This window comes from Etheostoma cragini, chromosome 7 (assembly GCF_013103735.1).
Source record: "Etheostoma cragini isolate CJK2018 chromosome 7, CSU_Ecrag_1.0, whole genome shotgun sequence".
Taxonomy (NCBI): Eukaryota; Metazoa; Chordata; class Actinopteri; order Perciformes; family Percidae; genus Etheostoma; species Etheostoma cragini.
Window position 1 is genome coordinate 19,416,580 of NC_048413.1, and position 18,905 is coordinate 19,435,484.

Below are 18,905 nucleotides of genomic sequence, written 5' to 3' on the forward strand. Positions count from 1 at the left end.
CTTATTTAAAATGTGCAGCTAGCATTGGAGTTTTTGTACTTTAAAGGTACACCATTAAAATCTCTGGAGGGTCTGTTTGTGGGTTCATAACGAGCACCATCAGACTGACTGAAGCAATGCACCCCCCTCTTTCCATCTTGTGGGACATCATCTTTTTTCTCCATTCGATTGAGAGCTAACAGAAAATTGCCCTTTTTTATTGTATGTTCAATAAAAGATCTTAATGAAAAAAATCTTGCAGTGTGAGGTGTTTTTTTTGTCCGCATTACAGAAACTGACTGCAGTATCGACGTGACCCATATCCTGCTAATTATGTAATCAATGTTTTATCATTAACGGGCGGCCCTTTTTGATAAATGAACAGGATCAAAGGGTTGCAGATGTACGCAGAAGCTGTTTTTAACTTTGGATTAAAAGCGGCCGTGCTCCGTTTCCAGACAAATCTATAGTCCACTACATTATTTTCACAGAGAAGGTGGAGCGGTTGCTCTGGAAGTCTATCATAGCCAACGAGCGCTGACTGTACTGAAGGCTCACGCATGCGCAGTTGGAGCCCCGGAGCCGCAGGAGATCATAGCTGGTAAGCCAAATTTCAGTTGCGAATTGATCTGCAACCATGAATATATTTCTCATTTAGGATTTTACTCATAATTGTAGCAGTCACGAACATCTTTCACGTACACATAAAAAAGGTACAAGTGTAAGTGTGGTTTTTGTTGAGGGAAAGCGTTTTAGCATTGTGTGTATATTCAACCACAAAGCTTTCCATCTTAAAATATATAGACTTAGCTTTATTTGATAATGCCACGCATTGACTTAATCTATCGGGTTAAAGTTAAATACTTTTGAATAAATATAAGCAGTCGCGCCGATGTTTACGAAATATCCAACATGCTTTTGAGGTGGAAATGTTGCTCATTCATTTTGGATGCAGCCGGAATGGGTGACAAGGTTCAGTTTTCACTAAATGGGATTTTCACAGGCTGGAGACAGCTTTTATACATTTTGTTGCCTCATGTTTTTTTTTTGCCTCCGCCATTTTAACTGGAATGTATTTTTGTGTGTGTAGACTTAGGCTTTTTACACTCAAGCTTCAATCACCACCATAGCCTTGATTTTTGGAGGTAATGGATGGCTGTTAAAAAGTCACAAGGGGTCATGGCTCTAGATGGAGAAAGGGTCTGCCTCTGTCGTCATTCTGTAAATGGCACCATGAAAAGTTATTCTTCTTTTTTTAAGTTATCCCCAAGTATTTTTCTTGGTAGTTTTACATTTGATAAATCAAAATCCATATGTTTCAGAGCCATTTTAGGAAACAATTGAAGGCAGCAGTAGGTATACTGCTGATACATGGTGAGAAAAAAAGGCTCCATGAACATATGATCTCAAACTGTTGGTCGTCAAAAACACTGATTGTGAGGTATAAACGTAGGCTTATGTTACTTTTTTTAGTATGCCGAGCAGTGATGGGCAAAGCAGTTCTTTTCAGAGTACTGAATCAACCGTTCATTCATCCTGCTCAACTGAACCGAGAACTTAATGTAATTTTTTGATAAAGTGATTCACTTCATTAACAAAGCAAATTTAATTAATTGAATGAATTGTTTGCCAGCACTAATGCCAAGACAACTGGTAACAAAAACTGATAGGTGTCTTCCTGGGAGGCTCCCAGGAAGCTTTGTGTTGGGGAGAGACGTGTATGATGGGCTCATGGTGGTGCCATTTATACATATGTTAACAGTTTAGTGTCTATTTTGTTATATTTGTTGTATGGTCTTCAATATTGTAGTTTTTTCTTGAATTTTGTCTGGGTGGGTAGTTATGATGGGGAGGTAAGTTCATGTTGCAAATTGTATGTTTTGTGTGTTGGGTTAAAGTTAAATAAAAATTGTTAAGAAAAAAAAAACTGATGGGAGAGTGTGGACTCGCATAATAAAACCTTGCATCAGATGAAGTGAGGCGGGGAAGGTCATTAACAAAGAGAAGGCTACTCTATCCGCCATGTGACATTAAGTAGATACTGCAAGACATTACAAAACCTCAGAGAAAGGATCAACACAGCTGCCCTGTGTTGGCCATCAAAGCAGTCAAAAAGTCTTCAATATGCAGCAAGAGGATGTCTTGACTGGTTAGTGGACTGAGGCCGCAAACTTGTATTTTGGACTGAGGTACTAAGAATCTGACAGGTCCAGGTCAGTGAGTTAGACCGTAGTAGGAATTAGTTAATAGTGGATATATTGTTGTAGTACTCGATATCTGTCTTGGTCTTAAGACTGGTCTCAAGACCATTTTTTCTCCTCATCTTTACTTTTACTCCTGTCTTGGTCTCGCATAAATAGGACTGGATTTTATTTCAAGACCAGTTAAGTCCATAACTTGAGGGATATCCCTAAGTTATATTGTTTAATTGTGTTAACATCATTGCTATGATTGGATGTAAAACTTCCTGATTCAAATGGCTTAACTCCTTTCTAATTAGAAATGTGTTACTGTTAGTCCCTCTCTTCCCCCCTTAAACTCTGGTCTTAGTGATGACTTGGTCTCGGTTTAGGTCATCTTGACTACAACACTGAGTGCATGTGTGTACTTGTGTAATTCTTAGCACCAGAGCACATAGCTTTGTTCTTTCTGATAGGCTACTCTTTGCTCTCCAGCGCTCCGGAGTAACGTTATGAGTGCCAAAGTGAACATGGAGGCTCCACCGAAAGAACCCGTTCGCACTCCTTTGGACCAGTCCTCATCGTCTTCCCCCAGCGAGGACGTCCTTAACTGTGGGAGTGATGGTATGGCCAAGAAGGCTCGGTCCCAACCCCATACCACTACGGCTTTCCTCCTACCAGGTGAGCACAGATCTGAGGATAGCGGTGTGGTGCAATGGGTTTACAGAGACCATCCTTTAACTTTAGGATGCAAGTACAAGCTACTGTGTCAAAAAGTACACTGTTAGAGGACCCCAAACTCCTGTAATTGATGATCACATTTAAAAGAGAGGTTAAGGATCAGAGTGCCTTGGTAGCTGAACCTTAACTGTATGTCTCAATATTTACAATATGATTTATAGATGTTAAAATGCAATATCTAAAAGGAGATAGTTGCACCGGATTGTTCTCTTGGCTCTGAGTTATTATTCAGATATAACATAAGATATAAAGGTATAAGAAATTCAGGTATAAATATAATGATAACCATGTTTCTGGACTGAAACAAACACAAAGACTATTTGCCTGATTAACATGGCTATAAAGTGTAACTAAAAACTTAACTTAAACAGGTCTTACTGCATATGTGAAAAATGTTGTATACAGCCTTGTGGCTCCAGAGGGAGCTGCGTCCTCAAGTGATATCAATTGAGTCATTTTTGGGTTGGGTTGAAGACTCCAAGTTTATAAAGAAGTGAGCTTAATAGATCTCTCTGCTCCTCATCTCTGCTTGGGACTAGTGGCGCAATGCTACTTTAGCTACTTTTTAAATGTGTTTCCCCAGCCTGCCTATGGTCCCCCAGTGGCTAGAAATGGCAATAGGCGTAAACCGAGCCCTGGTTATTGTGCTGGCTTTGAGAAAATGAAAGCTCAGATGGGTTGATCTGGAATCTTACTCCTTATGAGGTCATAAGGGGCAAGGTTACTTGCCCCTTATCTGCTTTGGCCACCCAGAGAATTTGGCCACCCATAACAGAGAAACATCATGGCTTTCAAACTTTGCATAGTGACAGTTGGTCAGGGACACACCCCTGTCCTCCACCTAGCCCCCCCCCCCCCCCCCCCCCCCCCCCCCCCCCCCCCCCCCCCCCCCCCCCCCCGCCCCCCCCTCTCCTCCTCAAAAGCTACAGACTCAGAAATGGCACATACTGAGGAAATCTCATTGTGGGACTGGCTCAAGTGGCTTTAATTATGCACCAAGGGTGAATTTTGGGAAAGAGACTTCAGATACAGTATTAGGGGACAGCTATGGCCTATATAAAAGCATCCAAAGAGCACCATGTCATGGGACCTTTAAGACACCGTCCTTTAAGACACCGACAAACTCTCGGCAGCCTAGTTGCATTAAAAAACAAGAAATAAAAAAGATGATATTCCTAGTTTGGCAGTACCAATTTTGATCCTTATTTAAAGTGTCCATTCTGACTCCAACAATGTTACATGAGTGCAATGCTAAATCTGTAGAGGACTCTTTTAAATGTTTGTATTTATGGTAGCTGAAGAAAGATGAGTTTAGTAACTCATCATTTTGTTTGTATTCATCATTTTGTTTTTATCATTAGGTCGATTAAAAAGAGAGAAAGTTGATGTATTTCAATGCATCTCTCTTTTCAGCTCCTGCTGCTGGCTATCAGAAGCTGGAGGTGACTCCTGTTGCCATTGGAGACCCAGGTAAAGGAGGCAGGGCCAATGAGACGGTCCCACCCACCCTGACAGCACAGGTGGGTGGGGCTTGTAGCATCGTCCACGTTCTGGAGTGGAAGGAGGGGATGGCCATCCTGCCCAACAGCAACCTCAAGGTGAAGTGACATTTCTGGCTTATACATTTGTTGTAAAAATTGTACTATATGTGTGTTCCTCCTGGTGTAGCAGCCCAAAAAGCTACAGTTCCTTCACAACATCGTCTTTAGAAAGGATTCAAGTCAAGTCAAGTTTATTTCATCCATAGAAATGGAAATTTCAGATTTGAAGTTGTTTTTCACCTGATTGTTTTCTCCTTAAAACGCGTTATGGATTGTCTTGGTGGCTCACTTGGTAATGTCTCAATAATCTTTCTCCCGCAGCAGTTAGAATAACTCGCATCATTGGAAACCCTCGTTCACAACATCTACTTCAGCAAGATGACACTAAACGAGGTGCACATCAGTCAAATGTCAGGAAACAGGGAAATATTTATGAAAAACATATTACATTGATTAGTGCTGCTATGATAAGGGGGTTAACCGGAAATTATTTTGTGATAATCCGATTCATACACAAAGTCATTTATTAAGTAAAAATACAGAATATTAATGTCAAAGGGGAAGATTTGTTACTTTTTTCTCTTTCATACTTTGGTAAATTGAACTTTTTTATATGTTCCATGAGTGGAACTAGATAACTAGATAAACATAATGTGATGCATGGATTCTCACATGAAAAAGAGGGTGTGCTAGCAGGGGAACAAGTTAGGGACATGGAAACACAACCGGCAATATTACATAGTTCAAAATTGTCTGATACATTCTTTTGAGGGGAAAAAATGGTTGAATAGACAAAACATCATTCATCACACATTAAGACAAATTTTAACAGATGGAGTGACGGTGTGTTGTAGTTCTGTGTGAGTGACGTGGGAACGCTGAGCACGCTGATCACCCCAGCGACCACCAGCAGCGCCGCTGCACCAGCAGTACAGACTTCTGGGAAAACCGCTGACGCAGAAATTGCTCTAGCAGACAAGCCAGGTAGAGTCATGGTTACATAAGGCTGTAGTAACGCCAAGGACTGAACACAAAATACTGCCGCTTAATGCCAATTTTAATGCCTTATACAAAATGAGATAGCCTCAAGCCCCTTTGGTTTTTGGTCTATCTATTTACATTACAGCACTTGTTTGATGGATAAAGCTTTTGTGCGATAGGACTAAAAGGACGTCTCTTGTATGTCAGATGTGTCAACCCCTGTCGGCTCTGTGAGAGGTGCAGCTGTGGAGCCAGAGAGGTTGGTGCCGGTCAAACCGGAAGTCCTGGTTGGCCTGGGACAACTGATCCCTGATCCCAGAGCTCAGAGGACTTACACAGACGAGTTACGCCGAGAGACCATCAATGATAAGTAAGCTGCTATTCCTTTATGCTCACACATGCATCTCTATATACACTTGTAAACACAATCATACACACAATCTTTAACACTCTTAAATCAATCATTTATTTATGCTCACTCACATATCCTGGCACACATACTGTTTAAAAGGCTGTTTTGGGGGGTTAAAACACAGAACTCACTTACTTGAATTTTAGACAAATAGGGCGCAAGGGAACTATAAAGTAAAATAAAATCCTGCATCCTTGAAATAAATTCCATGATACTAGAAAATATGGAAAGAGACTACAGTCTGATACAGGTGATGTGTTTCTACCTGAGGAACACTTTACCTGTCCTCTCTGCACCTCAGGAGGAGTGTCGGGATAGAGAAGGTGCCAGCAGGCGGGAGGGTCTCCTCCCTTAACCCCGATCACTTGAAGCCCATGAGGAAGAGGAAGAGGAAGGAATACCTGAGTCCCTCTGAGGAGGACTCTGACATCGAAGGCACGGTGGGTCGGCATTGTTAATTCCCTTTACCATTCCAGAGATAGCCAGATGTTCTCATATCTGATGAGTTCAGTCAGATGAGCATGAATATGGCGTATCATTACTGAAAGTATTTTCCTTGAGTTTATTGGCGTTTTACTTGCGTGTGATATCTGTTCCATGCTTTTTTAGGATGAGAAAATTGATGATTCTAAAGCAGACTGCAGACACATCAGAGGAGGTTGGATGAATCTTTCTTTTTTCATATTTGACTGTTTTATCATCTTTCATCCCTTTTTGCACTTTTTTGGTCAATTGTTTGCAGTATTTGTTTTTATTCCCGTCCTTTTTCTTCAGTTTTTTCCCCATTACACACAGATGTAATGTCAAGTCATAATTACATATTCCTGACAACATAATGCAATTCCATACAACGTTATAAAATTATGAAGTTGAATCAATGTCTCTCTGACGCTATCAAACTGGTGTGGGTTGTATTTATTATAGGGCTGCTGCATTAAATTGTGTTTTAGTGTAAAGTCATTCAGCCCTGTATGTCTTTAATACCTTTTTCTTTTGTCCTTCTTGACCTTTAAGTACTTCTTTCTTTTCTTCATTTTTCCCCCTTAATGCGATGGAATGGAAGTGCTTTAGATGAACATTTTAACTCAGAACTTTTATTTTATTTTTTCACAGATCTTCAAACATTAGCTGCATTCCTGACTTATTTTCGGGTTTCTGTTCATTAAACGAATATCCTTTCCAGGTTTCCTTGCATACATGAATCAACTAATTACTTCACTTCTATTTTTGATGAAGCTGGGGACAGTAAGACAGAGCTGTGGACATGGACTCAATATCTGGAGGAAACCAAAGCTGTCGCTGCACCCAACAAGCTTTTCCAAGAGGTATGTTTGAGTTTAATTAATTTTAGACTGTAGTTTTCAGGATACTACTCTTTTTTGCTACCACTGCATCTCTGCCTATAGCAGAGGGCCAAATCTATCGCACTGAGTTTAACAATAATGCAGCACTGTTAAGGAAGGAGATGAGAAATGTTAATTTACCTGGTAGAAAGAGATGTATGCAGCTGAAGGCCAGACATTAATACATAGATTGTGGGGTTCAGGGAGTTTCATTTAAAAGTCTAAACATTTTTACACCACAAACTTTGTCTTAATGAGACTTTCTGTTTAATAAGAGTAGTATGAAAATGATTTAAAAAAAAAAAACTCTGGAATCTCCATTTGCTGTACTCTTAACTTTTATTTGTTCATTGTCCTGATTCAATTTCTCACATTCTTTTTCTCACATTCTTTTTTTTTCAATCTCTGCAGTCTCTATTGACATATTAGCTTTTATTATCCCATGTGTCCAGACCCAGAGAGTGCCAACGGTGAAGAACGGTTTTAAGCAAGGGATGAAGCTGGAAGGCATAGACCCGCAGCATCCGTCCATGTACTTTGTTCTCACTGTGGCCGAGGTGAGCCAGACCATCATAAACATGCTTGATGGAGTTAAATGGTCAGGCGGATTATTAAAACAACATAACTCACAGGCTGCTTTGCATGCAGGAGAAGTTCAGCCCAGTGTTGCCTTCTCCAGCCTGCCTTCGTTTCTCTAATGTATGATGTCATCATTTAGGTCTGTGGATACCGGCTGCGGCTTCATTTTGACGGCTACTCTGACTGCCATGACTTCTGGGTGAATGCCAACTCTCCTGACATCCACCCTACAGGCTGGTGTGAGAGCACGGGACACAAACTGCACACTCCCAAAGGTCAGAGGTCACAACACTCTGGACACATTGTTAAGAGTGAATAGAATCTAAAGAGAATAAGAGAGCACAGACAAATAAACGTGGCCTTCATTTACATTTAAGCTAGACTCACTTTTCCAGACCCTCCTCCAAAGCGCTCTGGAGGAGGATTTGGCTACTTCACATAGCATTCGGGGATGAGAGGAAAACGTGCTCTGGTGTATTGGCTATTTTTTAAACCAGTCCCAATCATCTTGGGCGGTGCTAAGTACTGGAGAAAAGCTGCGGTGCCGCTGCAAAATAGGCTCAGAAGGAAGTTGCTTTGGTGCAACATGTGTATGTTTAAAAGTTATTTTAGTCGTGCAACAGAAAACTCAGATTGGACAGATAGTCTAGCTAGCTGTATGGATTTGGACTGTAGCTTCATAGAAAAACGTACAAATATAATAGTATCAGTCCTTATCACCTCTCTGCAGGAAAGCAAATACACTTACGATTTTTCCCAAAATGTTTTTTTTTTTACCAAGTATGAGTCATTTCAATCTTGTCTCTGTATCTCTGCTCCTGCAGGCTGTAAAGAGGAAGAGTTTACCTGGACCAACTACCTGAAAATGACCAAAGCACAAGTGGCGTCCAAAGAACTCTTTGCCAGTCCTGGGAGGGTAACTGCTACTATATAATATACGGTAGTTGTATTATCTACAAGCATGAATGGATGAGGTGTATGATCTAGGGTTGGGAAAACTTCTATGGGAAGCAGTTATATGACGGATTTCTTTTAAGCAATTTGCACCTTCTATTTGTCTCTGAAAAGATTTTCACTTCAAGTAGAAAGTGATAGTTGAAGACCCAACGTGCCAAAGTCAGGCTGATGTTCTGTCTGATATTTGGTTAATATTTACAATTAATTTTAACTTTTTATTAACATTTATCAGCTAGTCTGCAGCTCTGTCTGTCTCTACTTCCTTATGTGCACGTTCTAATATTTCTACTTTCTGTTAAGATCGATGTGAAGGGCAGTTTCGAGATAGGAATGAAGCTGGAGGCTGTCGACCGTATGAACCCCTCCCTCATCTGTGTAGCAACCGTCACTGACGTTGTAGATGACCGCTTCCTGGTTCATTTTGACAACTGGGATGACACATACGACTACTGGTAAGCCTAAAAACATTGGGGATGTAATGGGCTTTAGGAAATGACTGAAGAATGCTAGCACGTCCCTGTTATATAGTACTGTCTATGCCGGAAATTTACCAAAAGAACCAAGCAGCCTCGCCTTATTACAATCCAAATTTTCATCAAAATTTTCCATTTTCAGCTTGTAGCTTGCTAGCTCGCAGGTTGGTGTTGTTTCCCTTAGCAAAGGGACTTTAAGAAGGGTAACAGAGATGGCAGAGGGGGAGGGGCAAAGACATGGAGTCATTAAAAATAAAGTCATTATGGAGTTGTGCTTTTGCTCACCTGATGAATATTCAATATAAGATATATAATCCTCTACTGCATTCACTACTTGCTAACCCTGTTGGTCTTATACAGTTTTTTCTTATACAGCATACAGGATTGTGTTCACGGTTTTTGACAAGAGCTGCTGCTGCTGGAAACTGGGTTAATAATGGCGCTGCAACTGAACCAGTTAAAATGTCATGAACCCAAAACAAGCTCAAAGGATAGAGAGAGTTTAGTAGAGCTGTGCAGTTGTGTGATAATTCCCTCTGGGTTTGTCATCATGAGTTAGGCCTCTCACATTACATTTAGTCATTTGAATCAGTGTTAGTATACATCTTTAAATAGGCATCACAAAAATCTACAGTTAAAGCTGTTTCAGCATCCAAGTGACAAGCTTAAAAACCCGCCAGTTATTTACCTTTTCTTACAATGAAACTATCAAACTGCCGGACAATGTTGTTTTTCAAAATATGCAGGTGTGATTCCAGCAGTCCGTACATTCACCCTATTGGTTGGTGCCAGGAGAGGGACCTCCCCCTAACACCACCCCAAGGTGACAAGTGTGTTCCATGTTAATCATTAATTTAATGTTCATAGTCATAACATGGGTCATTACCCTTAAAACAACTCTGCCCACTTATCCCTCTTGTCCTATTGTTCCTTCCTTTCTGTTAAACTGTCATTCACTCAGTAGACACTGTATGCGTGTACCTGAAATATACTTGTTTCAATGGATTTTTGAACATGAACTTTAACATAATCACAAAGATTAACACAAATAAGAAGAAGGTATGGGGGATGAATAGTTACGTTTGTATTTACTGACTTTTTCTTTTGATGCACCAGATTACCCAGACCAGGGACAGTTCTCCTGGTCTAAGTACCTGGAGGAGACTGGTTCCAAGGCGGTGGCCGCTGATGCCTTTAAAGTGGTAAGAACAAAGAATGAATGTACGATTTTTGATCCAATGCACAGTATGAAATTAAATGATTACACCAACTATAATTTGGCTCTGTGGTATGGGCTGGCAGGAAACCACAGCGACAGAGAAGGCAAAGCCTGAGTCAAGAGTCTAAAAATGTCAAAGTAATTCAAAATCATGAGAAGCATGGTTCGTTACAGTCCTGGTCATATCAGTTACAGTATATCATGGGTGTCATTACAGCTGACGGATCTTTAACAGTGCTGCGGTAAGTACATCAGGCACAGTTTAGGTGTTTATATATAACAGATTGTAATGCGAGTCCAGTTAAGGACTTTTTGTTTTATGTAATTTCCCTTTCACTCTCCTCTCATTTCCTGTCATCTCTCAAGTGTATATTATCTTATAAAAGGCATAAAATGCCCCAAGTTAGACAATATGTTTGGTGCAAGTATAGCCAATGCTTTATGAAAAGTATACTTGACATGTGTGGTTGTTTAGCTGAATGTACAAGTTACTGTGTTTTCCCATCATCCTCTGCTGTGTCTCCAGCGTGGGCCACACAGCTTCCAGCCTCAAATGAAGCTGGAGGCTGTGGACAAGAGAAGTCCTGGTCTAATCCGAGTGGCTACAGTGGAGGATGTCGAGACTCATCGCATTAAGGTATTACTCTGCATGTGTGTTGTAAGCTTGTATAAATGTCTGAGATAAGGTAGGTTATGATAATGTGTGTGTGGTATTGTTTAAAATGTTTCTTGAGCTCCCTCAGGTCCATTACAGCTTAGACCAAGTGTACTTGTCAGTTGTGGCCCTGGGCAAATAGTTTATAGAGCTTACATGTACTGATAATGTAATGTATACATGGGGCGGCTGTGGCTCAATGGTAGAGCGGTCGGTAGATCAGAATGTTGGAAGTTTGATCACTGGCCCACCGAGTTTCCCCCAATGCTGCTCCATCTGTGTGTAAATGTGTGTGAGTGTTTATCTGATGAGCAGGTAGCAACTTGTGTGAATGGTGAATACTTCCTGTACTATGTAAAAAGGCTTTGAGTAGTCACTAAGACTAGATAAGCCCTGTATAAAAACAGTCCATTTACATTGACATCTTTCTAACCTTGGACGCAACTATACTATAAGTTGAGCGGTGTGCATTTTGTGTGCATATACAGTATTTTTGATTTCTATTCCTCCTTCAGGTCCATTATGACGGCTGGAGTCATGTCTATGATGAGTGGATGGACTCAGATCACCCCGACATCCACCCAGCAGGCTGGTGTGAGGCGACCAATCACCCTCTCAAAGTTCCCCCACGGGAGACAAAAACACTGCAGCCTCATGGTAGCAACCAGCACTTCAGTCAAAACTGGAAGTTGATTTTCTTCAAAATTCTAATCAGTTATTCTTGATAACTAGCAATAAATCTGCTCTGATGTAGCTAAATTTAGCCCCTGCATGTAAATTATAATTAAACTAGCAAATTGAAAAGTAAAAGGGGGAACCAATTGTAAATGTTTACCTATTAAAACGTTTTTTAGTAAATATTTATACACCTGTGTCATTGTTTCCACTAAGACTTCACCAATTTTTTTGCCGCTTTAAACTATAATTGCTTTGATAATTTCTACCATTTACTCATTTGCTTATTAATTAAATCACCTATGTTTTTTATTTATAATGCTGTTTTTTGGGTGGATTGATTTATACATGTTCCACATTATTTACTAATTCCTCTTTTTATTGCCACTTTCTTTGAACTTTTTTTCCATATACTGTATGTGTTATGCCGTAAATAAGTCTTTTTCGTGGAAGACATTTTGACTAGTCACAGTAGAACAAAAGCACACAAAATTAAAATTGACATCGGCTGAATTCCATTTAGCTGTTTCAGTTTCAAGGTCCTGTTATTGTGCATGCTGGCTCACTGTATTGACTTACTGGGACAAACAGAGCCGCCGTTAATGTTATTGTTTAACACCTGTGCTTTTCCTGCTGTGACATGTTCAATGTCTACTGTGAAAAAGGCCTCTTGGCGTTACACTACTTTTTAGCTGCAGGCATAGTCTCCCATACTGCAACGTTGCAAGAGGGTTTGTGAACAAAACCTGTATTTCTGTGAGGGTTTAATCTGTGTGTATTTTATTGTATTTAGGTGTGAGGGATCCTCCTGCTATAGGTCAGTCCACCTACCCCTCCTCCGTTCCCTGTAAACCCATCAGCCACCCCAGAGCCAACAAGTACAGCTTCCACAACAGGTCAGCTGAATTCTCTATCCTTAGGTCATTTAACGGAGGGGTTTTCACTAGGCTAACGTTTCAAATACAGATCAAACCTTACATCAGTTTTAAGCAGAAGAAAACAGTTTTGAAATAATGTAATAAGTCTCTTTAAAATGCACTGTGGGGCGCTATCTTTGAAACAGGAAGTGTCCAACTCCTGGTTGTGATGGTTCAGGCCACGTGACCGGTCGTTTTACTGCCCATCACTGCATATCCGGCTGCCCATTGGCTGAGCGTAACCAGGGAAGGCTGAAGGCCGAGCTGTCCGACTCAGAGTGCAAGAGGACCCTCTTCTTTGGCCAGAGGACCAAGAAGACCCATTGCCGGGGCAGGTAAACGTGTGTGTGTGTGTGTGTGTGTGTGTGTGTGTGTGTGTGTGTGTGTGTGTGTGTGTGTGTGTGTGTGTGTGTGTGTGTGTGTGTGTGTGTGTGTGTGTGTGTGTGTGTGTGTGTGTGTGTGTGTGTGTGTGTGTGTGTGTGTGTGTGTGTGTGTGTGTGTGTGTGTGTGTGTGTGTGTGTGTGTGTGTGTGTGTGTGTGTGTCCCCCACATTCATCTCATTCTCTGTTATCAGGATTGGCCGTCCTCCCAAATACAGGAAGAACCAGCAGAGAGACTACCAGGGTGAGTTTTCTAAATTCTCTACACATATCCTACTTTGACGTGAGGATTTTGCTCTGCACCTTCAGAGGTGTCCGCCTGTCAAACTTGTAACTTTATCCTGCTTTAAGGGGCTTAGAATAGATTCCAGTAGAAACTGCAGATATGAATGTTGTTTTAAGGCTCATAGCTGTCCCAAGATGCAGCACAGTCTGCTGCTCCCCAGTCAACTCATTTTAGGAATGAAATAGGTGGCTGTGTTTTTTAGTTAAGCCAGACCATCTAAATGGGACAAAGCCATCAACATACACACCTGTTCTTTTCTTGCTACGATGTGTCAAAATGCATGTCGTGAAAGACCTGTTGGCAGTTTCAATCTGAAATACTTGTCCGAGTGATCATAAATCTACAACAGTCGAATCTAAGCATGTTTTTGTGTCCGGGTGTTTGTGTCCTCAGAGGGTGTGTATCCGTCACTGTTCATGTCGGCTCTGAGCAGTCAGTCAGACAGGACTCTGTCTCTGTGCTGGGAGCAGCACTGTAAACTGCTGCCCGGCGTTCAGGGCATTCACGCCAGCCAGGTGGCGGCGTGGAGCGTTGAAGAGGTGAGCAAACCTTATCACTTACCTAGATGTATTTACTCTCTATCTCTGACAGGTTTGGTTATTTGAAATCTGACGTGTTTGTGCCACAGGTTTTCATGTTTGTCCAGAATCTAATCGGCTGTGAAGACCAGGCTCGTCTCTTCAAAGAAGAGGTGAGTGTATGTGAATAAAATATTAGGTCACATTTGCGTTACACGTATTCAAGTGTAGACAGTCCTGTGCAGAATTTAAAGTCATGCTACACTTCAGACATGAAAACAGTGTAAACAACAGCCTGGTAAGTGTCTCCCAGTTTCAAGTACTCCTGTCTGCCTCTGCCCTTTTACTGTCCAATTAAAGAAAAAAATTGCACACACAAAAAAAAGGGAGACCCCCGGCAAACAAAACAATCCTTTTCCTGACCTGTCAGCTCCACATCAAGTTGCATCATCATTGTTGTGTTTGTATCTCCCAGATGATTGACGGGGAGGCCTTCCTGCTGCTGACCCAGACCGACATTGTGAAGATAATGAGCATCAAGCTAGGCCCCGCCCTCAAGATCTCCAACGCCATTCTCATGTTCAAGAGCACAGACGAGGTACTTAAGTGATCCTGCCCTCACCTGACCGGGGCCTTCAGGCTGCAGATCATCATGTGCCAAATTCATTCTGTTGCAGGGAAAGACCCTGACCCCTTTTTCATGTGTTCGGTGTCCTGTACCCATCAGAGAGAGAGCGGGAGGGAGGGAGGGAGGGAGGGAGGGAAGGGGAGATCCGATGCATTCAATTAAAGGGGGGAAATAACCCAGAGACTGGAAGAAGGGAAATAAGAAAATGCAGATGCAAAAGAAGAATTAATGCAGTAGACGAGGCTGGTCAGTGAGGCGCCTACAAGCCTCACGTTTTGTGCAATAAAAAAAGTCGAAGCATTCTGTAACACATGTTTCAGCTTCTTTATGTTATCAGGATAAAATTAAATAAAGAAGTGTCATGGTTCAGACGGTTGGAGAAAAGTTTACATTTGTGGCAAATGAACAAGTTAAAACAGAGGGAAACAGATTTGTGTTTACATTTTTCACACTGTACTTTCTCACTGCACTGTTAATGTGAACTGTAAGTGATACATGAGCTGGAATTTAAAATGTTACCAATCTTATATAGAATCAGAGAGTCAGAGAACAGAAACAACACAGTGTTTTCAGTTTTTATATCTGTAATAATTTTTTAAGTCTTAATAGATGAAAAGGACACTTTGCATTGGCGTTTTAGCACAACTGTGAAAACCAAATGGATTTTACACACGTTGTAGCACTATAAACATGGATTTGGAATCCTTTGCAGTTTACATGTGATAGAAACAACATTCAAAGTGTGGTCCTCAAAATGTTTACATTGTATGTCAGAACTGGTTAAAAAAAACTGTTAACCCTTGTTTTGTTTTCCTGTCGACCATGAAAAAACTTTTTTTGTTCCCTTGTCAATGTATTTTTTTCCTTTTTTACAGTTTTTTTTAGTTTTTTACGTTTAAGTCTCTTTTTTACATTTTTATAGTCACATCTTGCAACATTTCTGTCACCTTTAATGACATTTTTGTCACTTTTAGTATTTTCTTCCAGTGTTTTTATCATTGTTTTTGTCGCCTTTTGCATACATAAGATTAAGCTTTTACCGTCACTTTTTTTGTCATTTTTGGCATGCTATTTTTCTGATATCATTTTCTTTCTTTTTTAAACAGGTCAGTTTGACCAGAGAACAACATGAGGGTTACGATTTGATATGATAGTTATTTTACTGACTGGTGTTTTAAGGGCTCTTGGAATTGTCCTTGTTTGTCTCTCTGGTGGGGTATGTGTGTGCGTGTGTCTCTGGTGCAGTGTGTGTGTGTGTGTGTGTGTGTGTGTGTGTGAGCGAGCGTGTGCGTGTGCGTAAACTTGGGTCACAAATTTCATTCAATCCATTGGAATTAATAAACATCCAAAGCTGTCTTGTCTGATTAAAGCTGCTGCCTCTTGTCTTTTTCTGGGGATCACGCATTACATTTCCTGTACTTGTGCAGGTGTGTTGAACTATTGACTATATACTTACTTTGCCTATATTACATCCCTCTATTAACCAAGTTGTTGTTGACAGTTGGCCATGGTGGTGACAACTCCTTCCATGTCATTTCTGTTTTTGCTGATTATCTTCTTGTTCCACTGTAGAGGCCAGGAAACAAGCTGATAACCTGCTACGGCAGCCAGATAGAAAATGAAAGTACTCAATTGACTGTTCTTCATTTTGATGATTTAGGTTCACTGTGAAGAATGATGCATGTGCACAGTTTATCACTACAAGGCTGTTTTTACATTAATCTCCTGATTAATTTGTCACTGTTATGAACCAACTCAAAAATAAGAGAGACAAACATTACGGATTAAACTAAAACCAATTTAACCCAAAATAAACATATTTATTTTAGGATACGATTAAATATGTATTTCAGTATTATCAGTCGTGTAGTATTGGGTGTAGGTGATAATCACAAACAAAAACAAAAAAACTTGCTGGCTGTGAGGAGAGAGAGAGAGAGAGAGAGAGAGAGAGAGAGAGAGAGATGGAGAGAGATGGAGAGATGGAGAGGAAGTGAGACAGGGAGCAGGAGTGTGTGTGAGAGAGAGAGAGAGAGAGACTTTAATTCGCCGGCATTCTACCTCAGTGGGCATCCTCGACTGTGGTAGTACTACAGAAAGTACCTGTTAGCAGGTACCAGGGATTTTTTTTTGTAATGAAAAACCAAAAAAGGCGAGAAGATTCCATGTAGTGGAAAACCAGCAATAGAGCCACACTTCAAACCCAATGAAGCCAGTTCAAGTTTAACACGAAGCATCTAACAGCTGAAATTCATATTAATAGTTTCTGGATTTTCTAATGAGCAGAAAGGCAGATGTACTTTTGAGAATTTTATTTTTTACTAAGTAACTGTATTTTTGTATTTTTTTTTTTTGTATTTTTGTGGAAAAACTATACCAGAGGCAAATTATTATTCAAAGATGACCTATGTCATACATATAAATATTCCATCTAGACATTAAAAATGTCTAGATGGAATATTTAAATAGCATTACTGTAGTAAAGACTGAAATTAATTACATAGAATTTGTGAAATAAAAAATGTTATTATTTAAAATGGAGGTGAGAGCAGGGGAGGTTGAAACATGTGTCCTACTCAATTTCCATATATTTTAAGTAGATGTATTTTTTTTAATTGTTATACTTTTTATTGGTCCTCAGTGGGGAATATCTATATTTGTATTGTATTGTATAACAGTTTATCCAATTTTTGGATGAAGAGATAGGCTAGCGGTTTCCCCCATATTTAGAGGAGACATAGGCCTACATACTTGTATTTTGGGTTATACTAACATGTTGACACGTTTTAATGTATAAATTATTTCATAGCCTACTGTGTGTCTGAATGTACCTGTATGTGCAAACACTCTGTTTTAACTCTAGTCTATTTAAGACATCACCTGTGACCCGAGCCAACAAACTATCGACACACCCACCAAATGAGAGAAAACATATCTCAGACATAGACTTAATATTTACAGTCTTAGATCTTAAAGCAGTTACACACCATTTCACAACGGTGCACACATTGACGTGCCCCGTCTCTCTCTCTCTCTCTCTCTCTCTCTCTCTCTCTCTCTCTCTCTCTCTCTCTCTCTCTCTCTCTCTCGCTCTCTCTCTCTGTATCTCTCTCTCTTTCTCCTTTCCCTTGCTCCGCCTTATTTTATAGATGTGTAACCTTTCATCAATGATTCACTCGTTTTTCGTAATCATTCTCTGCAAAAACTGAAATTTATACAATAAAATATGATCTTTCTTATGACTTTCCAAAAATAAAGATCTGTCCAAAAAAAGTATAGGCTACTGCTCTTATTTTGAAAGCGAGTAAGGAAGTTAAATCAACTTTCTTCTTTTTCACACACACGCTCACACACGCACACACACACACGCACGCGTGCACACACACACACACACACACACACACACACACACACACACACACACTCTCTCTCTCTCTCTCTCTCTCTCTTTCTCCTTGGTCCGCCTTATTTTATAGATGTGTAACTTTTCATCAATGATTCACTCTCTTGAAGTTGACCTTCCTTCGTGACCGTAAACAAAAAAAACTGACAGCCTTGAGCCTGCCAGCTGAGTCTCCTCAGTGTCCTGAACGCAGCACACTGATCAACTCCTCGTCTGCACGCAGGTGAGCGAACTGTAGTGATTTCGGACTGATTATCTGTAGAGAGCATGTTTATTTCCAAATGTTATTAAATTATTTTCCATTTTGGCGGATAAAATACGCCATTATATTTGTAGATGTTTAGGTCTACTGTAGCCTATCTCTGTAGCTATTGTTCTTGTTCAGCTAGTAATATGCTAATATTTGCTATATTCTAAAACAGTCATGATATCTGAGATACTTTTTAGAACTGAGAATAGGGCTAATGATGGCTAAAATAATAAACAACAATATCAAAAATATAGAATTGTGCATGGTCATTATAATCTGCAGATACTGTACGTTCTCGTATGTTCGTATATAGGCTATTTATACAAATTCAAATGGCTGTATCGTCATTGTACATGCACAACAAGATTCAGTTTGCCCAGATATTAGAGGAATAAATTGTAAACATAAGATTATTAAATACATATCAATAAACCTGATACATATGAAAGGAAAGGCAATATAAATAGGACTTAATAATAAAAATATTATATATTGTATTGCATTTTCCTTTCACAATGTTATTGGATATCATGTAAGTTGAGCCGGTCTTTGCGCTGTTTTCTATGTCAATCACATGTTTATGTCTTGTATACATTATTGTGGGGAAAGTGCCATAAACATGGGTACAACTTGGTAAAATTAACTATTTCAGATAATATAGATGTTGCACTTCAGACTGTGATGTCTTAATAATGGGGTATTTTTTTGTGAACGGACAGAAGTTAACATTAACATTATATATATGTATATATATATATATATATATATATATATATATATATATATAT

At 40.0% G+C, this 18,905-nt stretch overlaps 2 protein-coding genes across 6 annotated transcripts in view; both read left to right on the forward strand.

Annotated features, from left to right (window-relative positions):
• Window positions 1-515: 515 nt before the first annotated feature.
• On the forward strand, window positions 516-14,586 carry l3mbtl1 (L3MBTL histone methyl-lysine binding protein 1). Of its 4 annotated transcripts, none has more exons than XM_034876866.1 (22): window positions 516-580; window positions 2,655-2,840; window positions 4,314-4,498; window positions 5,296-5,425; window positions 5,630-5,792; window positions 6,136-6,274; window positions 6,444-6,492; window positions 7,071-7,159; window positions 7,630-7,734; window positions 7,896-8,031; window positions 8,581-8,672; window positions 9,014-9,165; window positions 9,933-10,009; window positions 10,303-10,388; window positions 10,932-11,042; window positions 11,576-11,717; window positions 12,529-12,631; window positions 12,799-12,987; window positions 13,227-13,276; window positions 13,700-13,857; window positions 13,947-14,009; window positions 14,312-14,586. In XM_034876866.1, exons 2-22 carry the CDS (start codon window positions 2,672-2,674, stop codon window positions 14,444-14,446), a joined length of 2,523 nt encoding a protein of 840 aa, XP_034732757.1. In that variant the 5' UTR covers window positions 516-580; window positions 2,655-2,671; the 3' UTR covers window positions 14,447-14,586. The 4 variants fall into 4 exon arrangements, with proteins under 4 accessions (XP_034732757.1, XP_034732753.1, XP_034732756.1 ...); XM_034876862.1 differs by having other exon boundaries at window positions 11,576-11,744; window positions 14,312-14,585; XM_034876865.1 differs by having other exon boundaries at window positions 11,576-11,744; window positions 13,712-13,857; window positions 14,312-14,585.
• A 3,297-nt stretch (window positions 14,587-17,883) lies between these two features.
• The window catches only part of sgk2a (serum/glucocorticoid regulated kinase 2a), a 12,198-nt gene continuing 11,176 nt past the window's right edge, over window positions 17,884-18,905 (forward strand). For both annotated transcript variants that reach the window (XM_034877326.1, XM_034877324.1), the window contains exon 1: window positions 17,884-18,090. The gene's annotated coding sequence lies outside the window, so the exon portion shown is untranslated. The remainder of the gene's footprint in view (window positions 18,091-18,905) is intronic.

Coding starts and splice junctions, on each gene's coding strand:
- l3mbtl1 (XM_034876862.1), top strand. CDS start 2,672: ATGAGTGCCAAAGTGAACATGGAGGCTCCACCGAAAGAACCCGTTCGC. Junction 6,275..6,443: donor ACTCTGACATCGAAGGCACG/GTGGGTCGGCAT, acceptor ATGCTTTTTTAG/GATGAGAAAATTGATGATTC. Junction 11,745..12,528: donor CCAGCACTTCAGTCAAAACT/GGAAGTTGATTT, acceptor TATTGTATTTAG/GTGTGAGGGATCCTCCTGCT.